This window comes from Gracilinanus agilis, chromosome 5 (assembly GCF_016433145.1).
Source record: "Gracilinanus agilis isolate LMUSP501 chromosome 5, AgileGrace, whole genome shotgun sequence".
In the NCBI taxonomy this organism is placed as follows: Eukaryota; Metazoa; Chordata; class Mammalia; order Didelphimorphia; family Didelphidae; genus Gracilinanus; species Gracilinanus agilis.
This window is the reverse complement of record NC_058134.1, coordinates 300,370,953-300,384,547: the sequence shown is the minus strand read 5'-3', so window position 1 is coordinate 300,384,547 and position 13,595 is coordinate 300,370,953. Positions and strand designations below refer to the sequence as shown.

At 56.0% G+C, this 13,595-nt stretch overlaps 2 protein-coding genes across 2 annotated transcripts in view; one reads left to right on the top strand and one right to left on the bottom strand.

Moving 5' to 3' along the window:
- CELSR1 (cadherin EGF LAG seven-pass G-type receptor 1) overlaps positions 1-3,972 on the top strand; it is an 89,499-nt gene extending 85,527 nt beyond the window's left edge. The window contains exons 33-34 of the mRNA XM_044679281.1: positions 34-298; positions 2,118-3,972. Coding sequence (XP_044535216.1) covers positions 34-298; positions 2,118-2,142 — 290 coding nt within the window. The 3' untranslated portion in view covers positions 2,143-3,972. The remainder of the gene's footprint in view (positions 1-33; positions 299-2,117) is intronic.
- A 5,138-nt stretch (positions 3,973-9,110) lies between these two features.
- The window catches only part of TRMU (tRNA mitochondrial 2-thiouridylase), a 10,311-nt gene continuing 5,826 nt past the window's right edge, over positions 9,111-13,595 (bottom strand). Inside the window, exons 3-11 of the mRNA XM_044679870.1 lie at positions 13,469-13,575; positions 13,234-13,356; positions 12,888-13,060; positions 12,282-12,335; positions 12,125-12,191; positions 11,721-11,821; positions 11,446-11,590; positions 11,248-11,330; positions 9,111-9,980 (exon numbers count right to left, since the gene is read on the bottom strand). Of these exons, the coding sequence (XP_044535805.1) occupies positions 9,822-9,980; positions 11,248-11,330; positions 11,446-11,590; positions 11,721-11,821; positions 12,125-12,191; positions 12,282-12,335; positions 12,888-13,060; positions 13,234-13,356; positions 13,469-13,575 (1,012 nt within the window). The 3' untranslated portion in view covers positions 9,111-9,821. The remainder of the gene's footprint in view (positions 9,981-11,247; positions 11,331-11,445; positions 11,591-11,720; positions 11,822-12,124; positions 12,192-12,281; positions 12,336-12,887; positions 13,061-13,233; positions 13,357-13,468; positions 13,576-13,595) is intronic.

The window sequence follows — 13,595 nt, the reverse complement described above, 5'->3', positions numbered from 1 at the left end:
GGGAGGACTTTCCCATCTCTCTTTTCTTTACAGGCATCTTGAAGAACAAAGTGACCTACCCACCGCCTCTGACCGAAAGGAATCTCAAGAACCGGCTCCGGGAGAAGCTGGCGGACTACAACCAGACCGTGAACTCATCCAGGACATCATCCCTTGGCTCCAATGATGGAATTTGCCCCACAGTGGACCCAGGAGTGACTGTCAAAAACTCTCCAAGAGAACACTCTTGTGACCAGCTGAATGGGGTGGTCATGAACGTGCGCACAGGGACTGTCCACGCAGACGCATCAGATTCAGAGTAAGTGGGGCTGGCAGAAGGAACTCTGCCCTGTGCTTCTGGGGCCCTCTCTGGACCACCAACGCCTTCTTGGTGACAGGAAAGCCCCCTCTGGACTCTTCCTCCCGTCTCTCCATGCTGGGATCCCTGCGGTTGGTTCATGGTCTTTCCGTAGGAGTTGGGAGAGAGCTTCAGCTTCAAAGTGTGGTTCCACCTGAGGGCCGGAGGATGGGCAAAGGGATCCCCTAAAGAGGCCACCCAGAGCAGGGGGGTCAAATGCTGACAGAGCGGGATCCGGTAGTCAAAGATTGGCCTAGAAAACTACAAATTACCATTATCTAGGTTGTATCGTACATTTCCCAGTTACATCTAATCTGGGTTTCTGCCCTGGGCTGCGGGTCTGACCCTCCGATCTAGGGCAACAGCTAATACGTACCCTGAGCTTGGAGTCTGCTGGAGGAAGCTGGCCCTGAGCCCACCCCCACTCGGACCCCAAACTGGGAAAGCAGCTCTACCACAAGACCCGCCCCAAATCCAGGGCTTGGGTTAGCTTTGGGCAGGCTCTTCCCCCACTCTCGTCTACATGTATATACTTCCACATCTGTTCATACATCTTTGTGTATGTGTGTTCACACATGGAAGATCTCTAAGACCCCTCCCTGCGCTGACCCCCCTGGTTCTAGGCTCCCTCCCCATGCAGACCCCCAGGTTCTAGGTTCCCTCTCTGCTCTGAGACCCCGGTTCTAGGTTCCCTCCCTGCTCTGACATTCCCTGTTTTTATGTTATAGTCACCAGTTTAGAGCTGGACCAGACATTCAAAGCCCCCTAGTCCAACTCCTTGATTTCAAAGCTGAGGCCCACAGGAGTTGGTGACCTGCACAGGGTCCCACAGGAGGCCAAGAGCAGAGCTGAGATTGGGGTCGGGAGTTCCGCCCCCCCCCCCCCCGGCTACTCCCTTTCCCCAGATCTCACTTCTGAGGTTCCTTCCCTTCTGGTTCCTATGATGCTTCTCCCTCTCGGGCCCGCCCTGTCCCGGATCGCCGCCCCTTTGCTCCCTGCTTCTGGCCCATCTCACTGAGCCCTCCTTGGGAAGGCTTCGGACAGAAGAGCCCTTTCTCCCAGAGTCCCCACTGAGCAGCCCAGGCAGCAAGGCCCGGCACATGGGAGATGTTTGATCGATGTTTATTGATTGACCGCTCTCGAGCCTTCTGGAATGGGGCTGTGCCATCCCTCCTCCTTCTTCCTCCCTCCGCACCAACTTGGCTCTTTGGGCTCGAGCAGGAAGATGGGCGATTTGAATCCCAAACACCAAGACTCCGACCTCAGCGGTGTGGCTGGCCTCCTGGGGGACCCTGGGCACATCCCACCTGTGGGGTTCAGTTCCCTAAATGCCCTCCATGCAGCTCCTCTCATCTTCTCCTCCCTCTCTGTGGCAGGCAGCCCAGAAAGTCAGCAGGCAGCGTGGAGGGTCAGCGAGAGAGGGTCAGCGGGGAGCCCAGAGGGTCAGCAGGGAGCCTAGAGGGTCAGCGAGAAAGGGTCAGCGGGGAGCCCAGAGGGTCAGCGAGAGAGGGTCAGCGGGGAGCCCAGAGGGTCAGTGGGAAGCCCAGAGGGTCAGCGGGAAGCCCAGAGGGTCAGCAGGGAGCCCAGAGGGTCAGCGAGAGAGGGTCAGCGGGGAGCCCAGTGGGTCAGCAGGGAGCCCAGAGGGTCAGTGGGTAGCCCAGAGGCAGCCTGGAAGGTCAAGCAGTGGGCAGCTCGGAGAGTCGGTGCCCCCCGCGTGTGGTCACTCATTCACACCGAGCCACTCTGTGGCCCCCTTTGCTCTCCTTCTTCTCATGAACAGAGGCAGTAATGAAACTTCCATTTGAATCATCAGGAAATCGTGATTGGCCTTCCCACAGCCTGCGGGAGAGCCCCGAGCTCAAGAGCTGGCCGCGGGGCCGGAGACGCGCCTCGTCTCTTCCTGGCAGTTCACGTTTCAGGGCCCCCTGAGATAGCTTTGGAGGTTCAGAGCTGTGCCAAAGTCTTGGGGAAGCTCGGCGCCATCGCTGCAGGAGGCGGGCGCCCCGGACCACGCTGCTCCCGGCAGCTCCAGAAACAGGAGGCAGTGGGGAAGGGAGCCGGCCTCGGGCCCCGGCGCCCGGCCCGGGCTCGGGACCCTGCGGGGCAGCCTATCCATTGGGTTGGGTCTCCCTACAGTGCCTTCCAGCAGCAGTTTTGCCAGCCTTTCAGGACCACTTAAAACAAACTTTTATATATAAGAAAGTGTAGATACTTCTATATATTTTGTATGATGATTCTCTAAGGAAGAAAAAAAAGCCTTGTGTATATTTTGCATTTGTACTGATTTTGTTCATGCCTGGAGATTGCTGGGAGGAAAAAGAACCCCAAACTCAATATTTTTATATTAGAGAACGAGGTAGCGTTGTCCCTGGCTTGGGCGTGGGGAAAGACGACTGCTCCTCCAGCCGGACATCTCGCCAGGTGGCTTCTCCGCCCTCCATGCAGGGGGCTGGAGACCACCCACGCTCAGCCACAAATCCTCTGCTGTGGGCGCCCCCCGGACCGCTCCTTTCACGTGTCCAGCGAGGGCCCCAGGAGAAGTGGCGCCTCGGCCTTGCTGAGGATGGCGGACGGGCTCCGCCAAGGCGCCGAGGCTCGCCAAAGTCAGGGCTCCGGCAAGGGAGAATTTTTCTCTTTCTCATTGAGGTCTTCTTTGGGTCTTCGAGGTTGTCCGTCCATTCCCAGCGGAAGCAGGGAGGTGAGGTCCTCCGGGCCACATTTCCCAGCTATTTAGGAATTTAGAAATGTGTCTCCGTCCCCCACCCCAAGTCTGGCCGTTACTCTGGCTAGTTTTAGAAGCCCATTTGTGAGGAGGGACGAGGCTCGTGTTTACAGAAATCCCAGGTACCGCTCGTAAGGTCAAAGGCAGGGTCAGCCCCAGCCTCCCGACCAGGGGTCTGTTCGGTCTCTCCTGTGGCCCGAACAGGCCAGAGCATGGTGGGGTTGGGAAGGGGCTGCCCCCATTTAACACAAATGGGGGGGAGGGAGCCGTGTTCGGTAGGCTATGTGAGGACAGGCAGGCCAGGGAGAGGGCAGCAGCGCCACCATGGAGAAGATCTCCCTCGTGGGTGTGGGGGATGTCTCTGCCCCTAATAGCCGTCCCCTACAGGCAGACACGGGCATGGGCAGAGGACCGCCGCCGATCCCCCCACCCTACTGCCAGCAAGGTTAAGGCCACAATTCTGTCCGTTTTAGAAACGACAGAAAAGGACAACCCTATTTTGGTGACGTGAAACTTCCTGAGACAGACACAACACCGGAAGCTTCGGGTTTTGAACAAATGACTATTTATTAATGCTCAGAACACTGGAATTACAGCCTGGCTGAGGTGACAATAAATTAAGAGATTTTGGAATGTGGATTTGGATTCTGCCTCTTCTTCGGCCTCCGGCGCTCACACACCGAGCCCTGCCTCTGCTTCTTAGGAGGGAGCTGGGTCAGAGGCCGGCTTGGCCATTGGCCCTTGGAAGGGCACGTAGGCCCGAGTCACCGTGACTGGTCAGGTCTGTCCCCTGCCAGAGGAGGTGCTTGGACTCCACGGCCTCTGAGGTCCCCTTCAGACCCAGGAAGCCACCCCTGAGGGGGGGAGTGGTGTACACACGCCCCCCACTCACACACACACACACACACAGTGATGGCTCTGCCTCCCTTCTGAGGCCAGGGCAGGACAAGAATGTGTGCCCCACAGTAAGTCGTCCCCCAGCAGAGCCCATGCCAGGGAGCCCCTCACTGCCGGCTGCTCCGTACAGCCCCTTTAACCGTCCTTCTCGCCACGAGGCTGCTTCCATCCTGGATGCCTACGTTGGGCTTCTCGTCTGCTCGCTGCTTCTGGGTCTGTGCTTGGAGATCCCTGATCCATTTCACCGTCCACGGCCTGGACGAAGGCCTTTATCTCCTCCAGGCCAGGGCCGGCTCAGGAAGCGCGCTAGCAAGCAGTGACAACAGCTGTGCACACACACGTTTCTTTCCGTTGGCAGGAGAGCAGGAATCTCCCCCGGGGGGTGGGGGGCAGGGGGGGCCTTTTCTGAGCTCACGGGGTGGGATGGGATGTTTATAGCGTCGCTCATTGGTTGCTGCAGCTGAGATATGCCCACCTTGGACAGCCACCTTTGGGGTCTTCAGCAGCCCAATAGAGGAAACAAGGCAGCTCAGGGCCATCTTGCTTTGGTACCCATTTCCTGAACTGCCTTGGCCACAGAGCGCCGGCCCACTCCAGCAACGTCCACCTGGACAGTCCTTGGAAAGCAGCACGGTCTGTTACGAGGGGAAGGCTGGCCGGCTTTTCCTCTTCATCAGGCCTTCAGGGACCAGAACGAAGCCCCCCAGCAGGACGCTATTTCCCTCTCGACCGGCAGGCTTTCTCTGCAACCAGATTGGTTTTTTCTACAACCAGATTTTGTATTTCTCCACGACCAGATTGTATTTCACTGTCTGAGAGGCGGAAAGATTTGAGGATATTTCTTGGTGCTTAATTTTTTCTTTTTACAAAGCTTTTGACTTAATGTAACAAATGACATATTCCGGGTTTTCCTCAAGTATTCATTGACGTATATAAACACACACACGCACAGAATAAGATCTATGTGGTCTTGGGTCCAAATTTGGCCAGACACTTCCTGGCTGTGTGAGCCTGGCCCTGGGAGGTAACCCCCAATGCCTAGACCTTACCACACTTACCCGGTGCTGATTTTAAGATGGAAAGAAAGGGTTTACATTTTTTATTTTAAAAAAAGATACACATTAAGACCATAGAACATGTGGTGATCAGCACAGGCATGGGAGGTACCTTTGTTCAGACTGTGATGCCGTACAAATTGGCGTATAAAGCAGGCTGATGGCCCATCCCAAGCATTCGTCCGTGGAAGATGTCCTCCAAAGGAAGAGATTCTTTATATGCAGAGGACATTGTTCCAGTTGCATGGAGTCCCAGAACACATCAATCAAGAGCTAAAGACTGCCAGTCGGGTACCGCAGGTTGGCCATCATCTTGGCTCACCCATATATTCCTGAGAATGAAGGGAATGACAGGCACTTCCCTTGCACATAAATATGGTCCTTTTTTCTCTCTTATAGAATGGCAACTTCCTGTAGTCTTGGCTGCCAATGGGTAAGTGCGGTATTACTGCATTGGGTCCTATAGACTAGTAGGATAGAAATTATATTCATTGCACCCTGATACAAGGGCCTCTTCTGAATTTATTTTTGTTTATTCAGAAATTTTATATGCATAGATTTTGATACTTTGATTCTGATTTTAAATGTTTTCTTTCTCCCAAAGTTTCATTTTTCTTCTATTTGATTTTCTTCTTTTGTTTTTTCTTTTGAATTGACTCATATAATCCCATAACTCAACCATGTGTCTTGAGCTGATCTGGGTGTTTCTTTTTTAATATTGCACTTACCCATTGTTTAATTAACCTCTAAATCCTCATCTGGGCCGGACCAGAGTTTCTCTCTATTTCCCTACCTTCAGCCTTCCTGATTGTAAATAAACTTCCATAAAAGCCATCCTGACTTGGGTCTATTTTAAATATGGAATCGAGCTAATTAGATTCCTGGCGACCATACCTTAAATAAATATCTAAATTCCCCTCTTACATAGGCCTGTTGCACTTTTAGACAATCCATCAGTTCCATCCAAATGGAAAATTGGCCAAGCCCAGAATGGAATAATAGGAGAGTCATAGTACCCTTGATTTAAGGCTAGGAGAGAGAACTTAGAAAACTGGAATCCCCTCAGTTTACAGAAGATGAAACAAAGACTTTGCCCAGTGTTTGCTCGCTGCTAATAAGGATCAGAGATGGGATGGAACTAGCTGAAGCCTGAGAAATGGTGCCATGCTTTCAATGGTTCTCCACAGCACCCCTATTGTCATTTTTTTTTGTTGTTTGTTTTTGTATTTTTAGAAAATTTTTCCATGGTTCCATGATTCATGTTCTGTCTCTCTCTCCCCCGCCCCCCCAACCCTCTGTAACCGAAGTGTATTTCCACTGGGTTTACATGTGTCATTGATCAAGACCTATTTCCATATTATTGATAGTTGCATGAGGGTGATTGTTTAGAGTCTACATCCCCAATCATAGCCCCACTGGTCCATGTGGTCATGCAGTTGTTTTTCTTCTGTATTTCTGTTCCCACAGTTCTTCCTCCGAGTGTGGCTAGTTTTCTTTCTCGCAAGTCCCTCAGAATTGTTCTGGGTCATTGCATTCTGCTAGTAGAGAAGTCCATTGTGTTTGTACCACAGTGTATGTGTCTCTGTGTACAGTGTTCTCCTGGTTCTGCTCCTTTCACTCTGCATCAGTTCACGGAGGTCTTTCCAGTTCACATGGAATTCCTCCAGTTTATTATTCCTTTGAGCACAATAGTATTCCATCACCAATATATACCACAATTTGTTCAGCCATTCCCCAATTGAAAGACATCCACTCATTTTCCAATTTTTTGCCCTCACAAAGAGCCCAGCTATTAATATTTTTGTACAAGTGTTTTTCCTTATTATCTCTTTGGGGTACAAGCCCAGCAGTGGTATGGATGGATCAAAGGGCAGGCAGTCTTTTAGCACCCTTTGGGCATAGTTCTAAATTGCCTTCCAGAATGGTTGGATCAATTCACAACTCCACCAGCAATGCATTAGTGTCCCAATTTTGCCACATCCCCTCCAGCATTTATTACTTTCCTTTGCTGTCATGTTAGCTAATTTACTAGGTGTGAGGTGGTACTTCAGTTGTTTTAGAATACTTTCTCATGTGCTTATTGATAGTTTTGATTTATCTGAAAATTGCCTATTCATGTCCCTTGCCCATTTATCAATTTCCCCCAATGTTTTAACACCAGTATTCTGCCCATGATCCCACTGGAGGAGAAGAAATGGAACACCAGAGCCTCTGAAAAGTCACCATTGCAAGTGATCCATCCCAAGGGAAGACAGATGCCTAGGGAGTGTGGGCAGGTGGTGGCATCTTGCCACTCAGGGAACAAGAGGGAAGGACATCTCAAAGGATAGATGTCAGAGAGGCCCCCAGGGCACTGGGTGAATACTCTGAAGGATTTGTGAAATACCCAGGAAGATGAAGGGTAGAGAAACTGAGACCCACATTGGTATGATTCCAGATGCTTCTCGAAGCATTAAAGACATTTGCTGAAGAGACGGGAAATTACACACCCATGAGAGGACTCTGAGAGGTGTAGGAGAGCTGGTTAGACGATGTCCCCGTAAATGGGAGATCCGGGAAGGCGGCTCTCAAGGAGAAGGAAGCACCCAATAGGCCAAAAGGGTGTTTCCTGGACTCTTCTAGGCCAGGTGTGGATTAGACCCTCCTCCAGGACGTAGCTGACCCTGCACTCTTGGCCCTTTCCCTGGGGCCTCCTAGATCCACGCAGGGTGCCCAAACAGAAGGCACCAATCCCCCCCCCCCCCCACACACACACGTTCTGCCACATTCCTGTTCGCCGGGCCCCTGATTTGTGAGGTGTGGGGTCAAGGAGCAAGTGCAGGCTAGGTGCCCGGGTCACTGTCAGATTCCCCGGGGAAGAGAGCTGTGACAGCCGGGCTGCACATTTCAGATAACGAGGAGTGGTGACAGGGCCAGGGGGTGGGCCGAGGAAAGCCGCAGGGAAGGCTGGCTGAGGGCACCCCACAAGCCAGAGCTGTTTCTTGCACCAGCTGGGGTGCTTCCAGGCTACGGAGCTGGGCTGCACCTGGCAGGAAATCCCCGAGTGACCTTATCAGCCAAAGGGAACTAGATGGGCTCGAAGCTCCCTGCTAGGACTCAGGGCTGGTGTGATGTCTCCCCAACCTGGGGCACGAAGCCTGGCGCGAATGAGGTGAGATGGGGCGCAGCGGCCCACGCCATGGCCCAAAGCTCCTGGCACTCACAGCCAATCCTTCATTCCACAGATGGGGTGAGGAAATCTCACCAAAAACCGTGTGGGCAAGTGCAGAACTCGAGTCATTATCAGGAATTGACTGGATAAAAGGGGGGGGCACAAACCCAAGAAGGCCTCCTGGGGGTGAGCTGTAGGTGATTTTGTAGCTCCACACAACCCCCACCCACAAAGAGAGGCTGCTCCAGGCCTCAGCCCTAGGATTTCCTCCCTCTGCTCAGCAGGGGGGAGCAGCCAGCTCCGGCCTCTAGCCGGCCCCGAGAACAGTCATGTCCCACAGATGGCAGGGAGATGAGAGAAGCATCAGGGGTGCAGCTCCCCACAGTCCTGGCTCTCCCAGCAGCCACAGGGCCCCCACTGGTGGGCTGGTGACAGCCGGCTTTTCTGGCCACGAGCTGATACCCGTGGAAATGCCTGCTCCCTCCTTGGGCACTGTTCTGTGGCCATCGGCTCCAGGAGCGCAGGGCCGCCCCATCCTCGGCCAGGCCCCGGCCCGGCACAAGGTGACACAAATTGGCTGGAGGGACCCTCCGAGGTGTTAGGAGGCAAACGTCTCCTCGGTACTTGGGGCCTGCAGTGAGCAGGGGAGGGAGTGAAGGGGACACGGGTGGAAGACCTCAGTGCAAACCCTGCCCCTCCTTTCTCAAGTCCGAGAGGTTGGAGCAGATGACCGGGAAGGGCCCTTCTAGCCCTCAGGCCAAGGGGCACACGTGTGGCTGTCCTTGGCAGGCACTTGCTCTCTTGGTAGCAAAGCAGCCCCTGGACAAAGGCTGACAAGGACTTCTCCAATTCAAGAGCCGGCCAGTGACAAGGGGTACCTGCAGGCCCTGGGGAAGCCCTTGGTCCCTAGCGTGGGAGGCAGGTCTCAGGATGACAGAACAGGGTAGACCAAGTCCATTTCCTTTATTATTTCTGAAGGGTGGACCAGCCTGCCTCCCTGCCCATGTTCCAGGCCACTGCCTTGGGAGACACCTGAAACACAAGGGGGTTTCTCTGGTCTGCTTCGGTGGCAGAGGGGAAAGTTGGGGAGCTCTCCCTGGACGCACAAGAATGAGCTGGGCTGGTATCTGACTCCCAGCCCTCCAGCGGCCTCCCCGAGCACCTGCCCACAGCCCTGCTCCTAGAGCTCGGCCCAAGTGTCCAGACACGGCCAGGGCCTAGCTGGGCCCCAAAGCCTCTCATCTGAAGCACACAGAGGGAGGGGTGGGAAAGGAAAGGCTGGGAGTCAGGCCCCTACAGGCCTGGCCGTTATTCATTCTCCAGCAGCCCAGCAGGGACGGGCAGAAAACCCTTCTGGTCGCGCATCGGCTTCCATGGCTCATGTCATGTGGAGTGAGGCTGGGCACAAAGGGACCTTCACACAAATGCCAGGACTGAACAATCTGGGAAAAGAGCAGGGCAGTCGGGGTGGCTGGATGTGGGCCCAGTCCTTGGTGTCCCCCAAAGCCATTCTTCCCTGCTAGGAGCTGCCCAAGACTCCCTCCCACTCCAAGGAGGCCTCAGGAGGTCCCTGCTATCACCATGACAACAGAAGGGCCTTGGGTCGGGCCTGGTGTCCAGCCTGGCATGGTCCTAGCTGGCTCACCCACTCTTAGATCTTCAGCTATCAGAGCCCAAGCTGGGGCCAAGGCCCTGGTGGCTGTCCGAGGCCTCTCTGGTCATTCTGGACTTTCCCAGCTGCAACGTGTAGGCAGACGGCCCCAGCCTTAGGATCTTTCCGCTGCCGAGACATTCGTCCCCCTTATAGAACACGGCAAACTGGAAAAGCAAATGTTCTGTGAGGGGCAGTGAGGGCACACAGCCCCCTCCGACAGCAGTGTGGGGGCACACAGCCCCCTCCCCTGCAGCCTAGCTCCTCCGAGAATCCCCCAATCTTCACTTTAGACCCATCAAGGGTCCTGACCACACTGCAGTCGCCAGGGAAAGGCAGTGACCCTCAGGGCCCCTTCCTCCAGGAACATGGGGGACGTGTACACTCTGCGTTCCTGGTTCCAACACTCCAAGGACTGCTCCCTAAATCCAAGCACAGTGGACTCGAGGTATCACTGGGGCTGCCCACGCAGACCGAGTGTCCTGGGGCAGGAGACAGCCCTCGGCCAGACCCAGGTCACATTCTACTGCCAGTAGGAAGGCCACAGGGGTACGATGAGGACAGAAGTGATGCCCACCCTCCCTGCTGGGAAGGGGCTCATTGCTGGCTGCAGCTCTGCCGGGGGCGGGAGGGAGAGTCCTGCTCTTTATAAGTGTCCTGGTCTTTCCTCTAGCCTGGCACCTGCCCACCTCCTCCAACTGGCTCAGGCCTCCCCTTGACTCCATTCCTTGCAGGTCCAGCACAGGGCTCTACAGAAACACGCCCAATAAATCACAATGTCCACTGAGAGCCTGAGGGGACAACGCTGTACCTCCTGGATGGGGGATGGCCCTCCCCAGGACACCCTGGACCACATCCTGATCTTCCCCAGAGCTCAGTCTGACAAACAGATGACCGAGGCCAAGGAGGAGTGAGGGAACAGCCCTTTCCGATCCAAGCCGGGAAGGGGTGCCCGGCCCAAACATCCATCAGGGCAGGGTCGCCCTCTCTGCTGAGGAGCCTTGGGTCTGGATGGGCATCCCCCAGCCTTCCCCCATCACCAAGAACTTTCTAGGAAGGGACAAGTTTCTGAAGAAATGAGAGCTATTATCCCAGGACCCTTCTGAGGTTTCTCCCAGCTCTGACACCCCCTATTCTAGGTCCCCTCCCAGCTCAGAATCTCTTAGCATCCATTCCAGATGCCCCTGAGAGGAGACTCCCAGCTGTGCCCCCATCCAGTCTGCACCTATGAACCAGCCAGGCCCCAAGCTGCGCCCTCCCTAATCCTAGTGCAGCGAGGTGTAGGGGCTCCCCAGAATGCTCTTGACGTCCCCGGAGCAATCCCCTCCCTCTCCAAGCCAGAAGAGGCTGATGCTGCCCCGTGGCCCCTAGAGCCCTACTCTTAGCACCAGCCTTGGGCAGGGCTGAGGGAGACAGCGGGCACTGGGCACTGACCTGGCCTGTGGCGAGGGCTTTCATTGGCTTCACCGCCGTCACCCACACCGTGCCGTCCTGATTGAGCGTCAACACACAAGGCACTGAGGTGGAAAAGTAGGAGTCAGGTCAGTCTGGGACCAGAGAGGCCGAGAGGAGGCCCCCAGACCTGCTCTCCCATCTCCCCTCTAATGAACTGCAGGCTCAGGCCAAGCTCACCTAGCGCCATCTGGTGCCGCCAGCGGAAATGACAGTCCATCATCTTGTCCCGGACCAGTGGGGCTGGGGGCTCCTCGGCGATCCAGTGCACCCGGCCTGTGCGCAGCAGGTCCCGGTAGAGGGCTGGATGGTCCGGGCCAGGGGCCTGGGGCAGGACACAGACATGGGGTTGGGCTGACAAAGCTCCCTGGGGTAAATCCTCTGCCCTGGTGCGAGGTGCCCCGTACAGGAGACCGAGGTCTGGGACACACACGTGCGCACATGCCCACACTCACCACAAACACATCCCCGCTCCTCAGGTCCTTCTCGACCACGTACCAGGGATCTCTCAGGCCCCCAATTTTTGCTCCTTGGCCCAACGTGAACAGGAAACAACCTGGGGGGTGGGGGGCATGCCCCAGGGTGAGCCAAGGCCCAGGAATCCACCTCTGGGGGCTCAGCCTGGTTTTATTCCTGTCTTAAACACGTATGTTTGAGGCTCCCTTCATGACGAACCGGGGGACAAATCACTGGCCTTCTGTCGGGATGTTTTGTGAAGGTCCCAGGGCCCCCCGCTCGTCTGGTGCCCCAGCTCCAAGTGAACCCTCATTCCCAAGCTTAAGGGGCTGGCGGGAGAGGGGGAACTATGGGGCCTTCGCTCACTCAGACCAATTAGAAGCACTTAAGCACAAGAGCTTACCTTGGTGAGTCCCCAAAACCTTGTTATCTTCTATGGAGACAAAATTCCCCGGCCGGGGCTGCAGATACTGTGAAGTACACGGAGTGCTTACCTACCTCTGCGGAGAAGCCTCCAAGCCTACTTGGGGTCGGGGTCCCTCCCCGCCTAAGGGCCGCACCTGGAGCAGGAAACTTTCCAGGCATCTTTTCCCTATGAAGCAGATCCCCATGCTCTGCAAGGAAGAGAAGAGGGTGCCCCTTGGGTCAGGAGGGGCCACAACCCCCACCTTCCAAGCCGTCCAAGATGGCTGTGCCCACGCCCTCCCTCGGCCTCTTTTGTGGTTAGCTAGAGGAGCTCCTTGGCCAGCCCAAGGGAGGAGCCACCTAAACAAGACCCTTTGGGAGCTGCTTCAGCACTGGAGGGGGCTCTGGCTGGGGGTCTAAGGAGAGGACTCACTGCCTCCCCCATTTTAGAGGGATAAGCAGAGGCCTAGAGCCCGGCCTCTCTCTCACTAAGTCAAAGGTTGTCCTGGGCAGTTTGGACTCCCTAGTCCTGCTGGGGTCAGCTCTGCTAGATCTTTGCCATGGTTGGGCTCCCAGAGGTTCTCTCCCCAGAAATAGCCACACCCCTCCCTCGAGGTCCCTGCATGTTCCTCCTCTGGATGCCAGGTCACCCCGTTAGCCTCTGAGGGGCTTGGCTGCCCCTTCTCTGACACCCCACAAGCCCCAGCTCCCCCCCAGTACGGGCCATCATCCGTCACGGGGAGGCCTCGCCAGGCGCTGACCTCTTTCCTCTGCAGCACGTGATGGAGGCCGTTCTCAGCCGCGATCTTCTTCACAAAGGCCTTGGTGAGCCCTCCGAGGGGGAAGAGAGTTCTGCGCAGGGCCTCCTGGGGGGCCTGGCTCAGGAAGAAGGTCTGGTCCTTCCAGAGGTCTGCGCCCTGGAGGAGCTTCACAGCTGCAGGGAACACGTGAGGTGTGGGGCGAGAACAGGGAGCAGCGCCACACCTGACCACAATGAGGGGCTCCAGCAAGCCCACTTGGGTCACCCGCAGACACCCCCGTCAGAGTGGAAGCAGCCCGGGCCACCCCAAGCTCCTGAGCCCCTCTGCCTCCCCAGCCCTCACTCACTGTTCCTCACTTCAAAGCGGTTCCTGAAGAGCCCCCTGGGCCTGGGCTCCTCCTCCTGCGCAAACACTTCCTCGTCCTCCAGGGACGTCCTAGCGTAGTGGCCGGTGGCCATGGCGTCCGCTCCTGCCCCGGAGCACAGAAGGGCTGGGGTCACGCCAGTCCCACGGCCCGGGCCAGGCTCAAGGGGAGGGAAAGGGCCCCTCTCCAGGCCAGCGGGGTCCCCCCTCACACTCACCCAGGCAGTCCAGTGCATAGTGGAAGAAGGCCTTGAACTTGATGTGTTTGTTGCACAGGATGTCGGGGTTCGGGGTCCGGCCTTTCTCGTACTCGCTCAGGAAGTCCCTGCAGGGACAGAGCTTCAG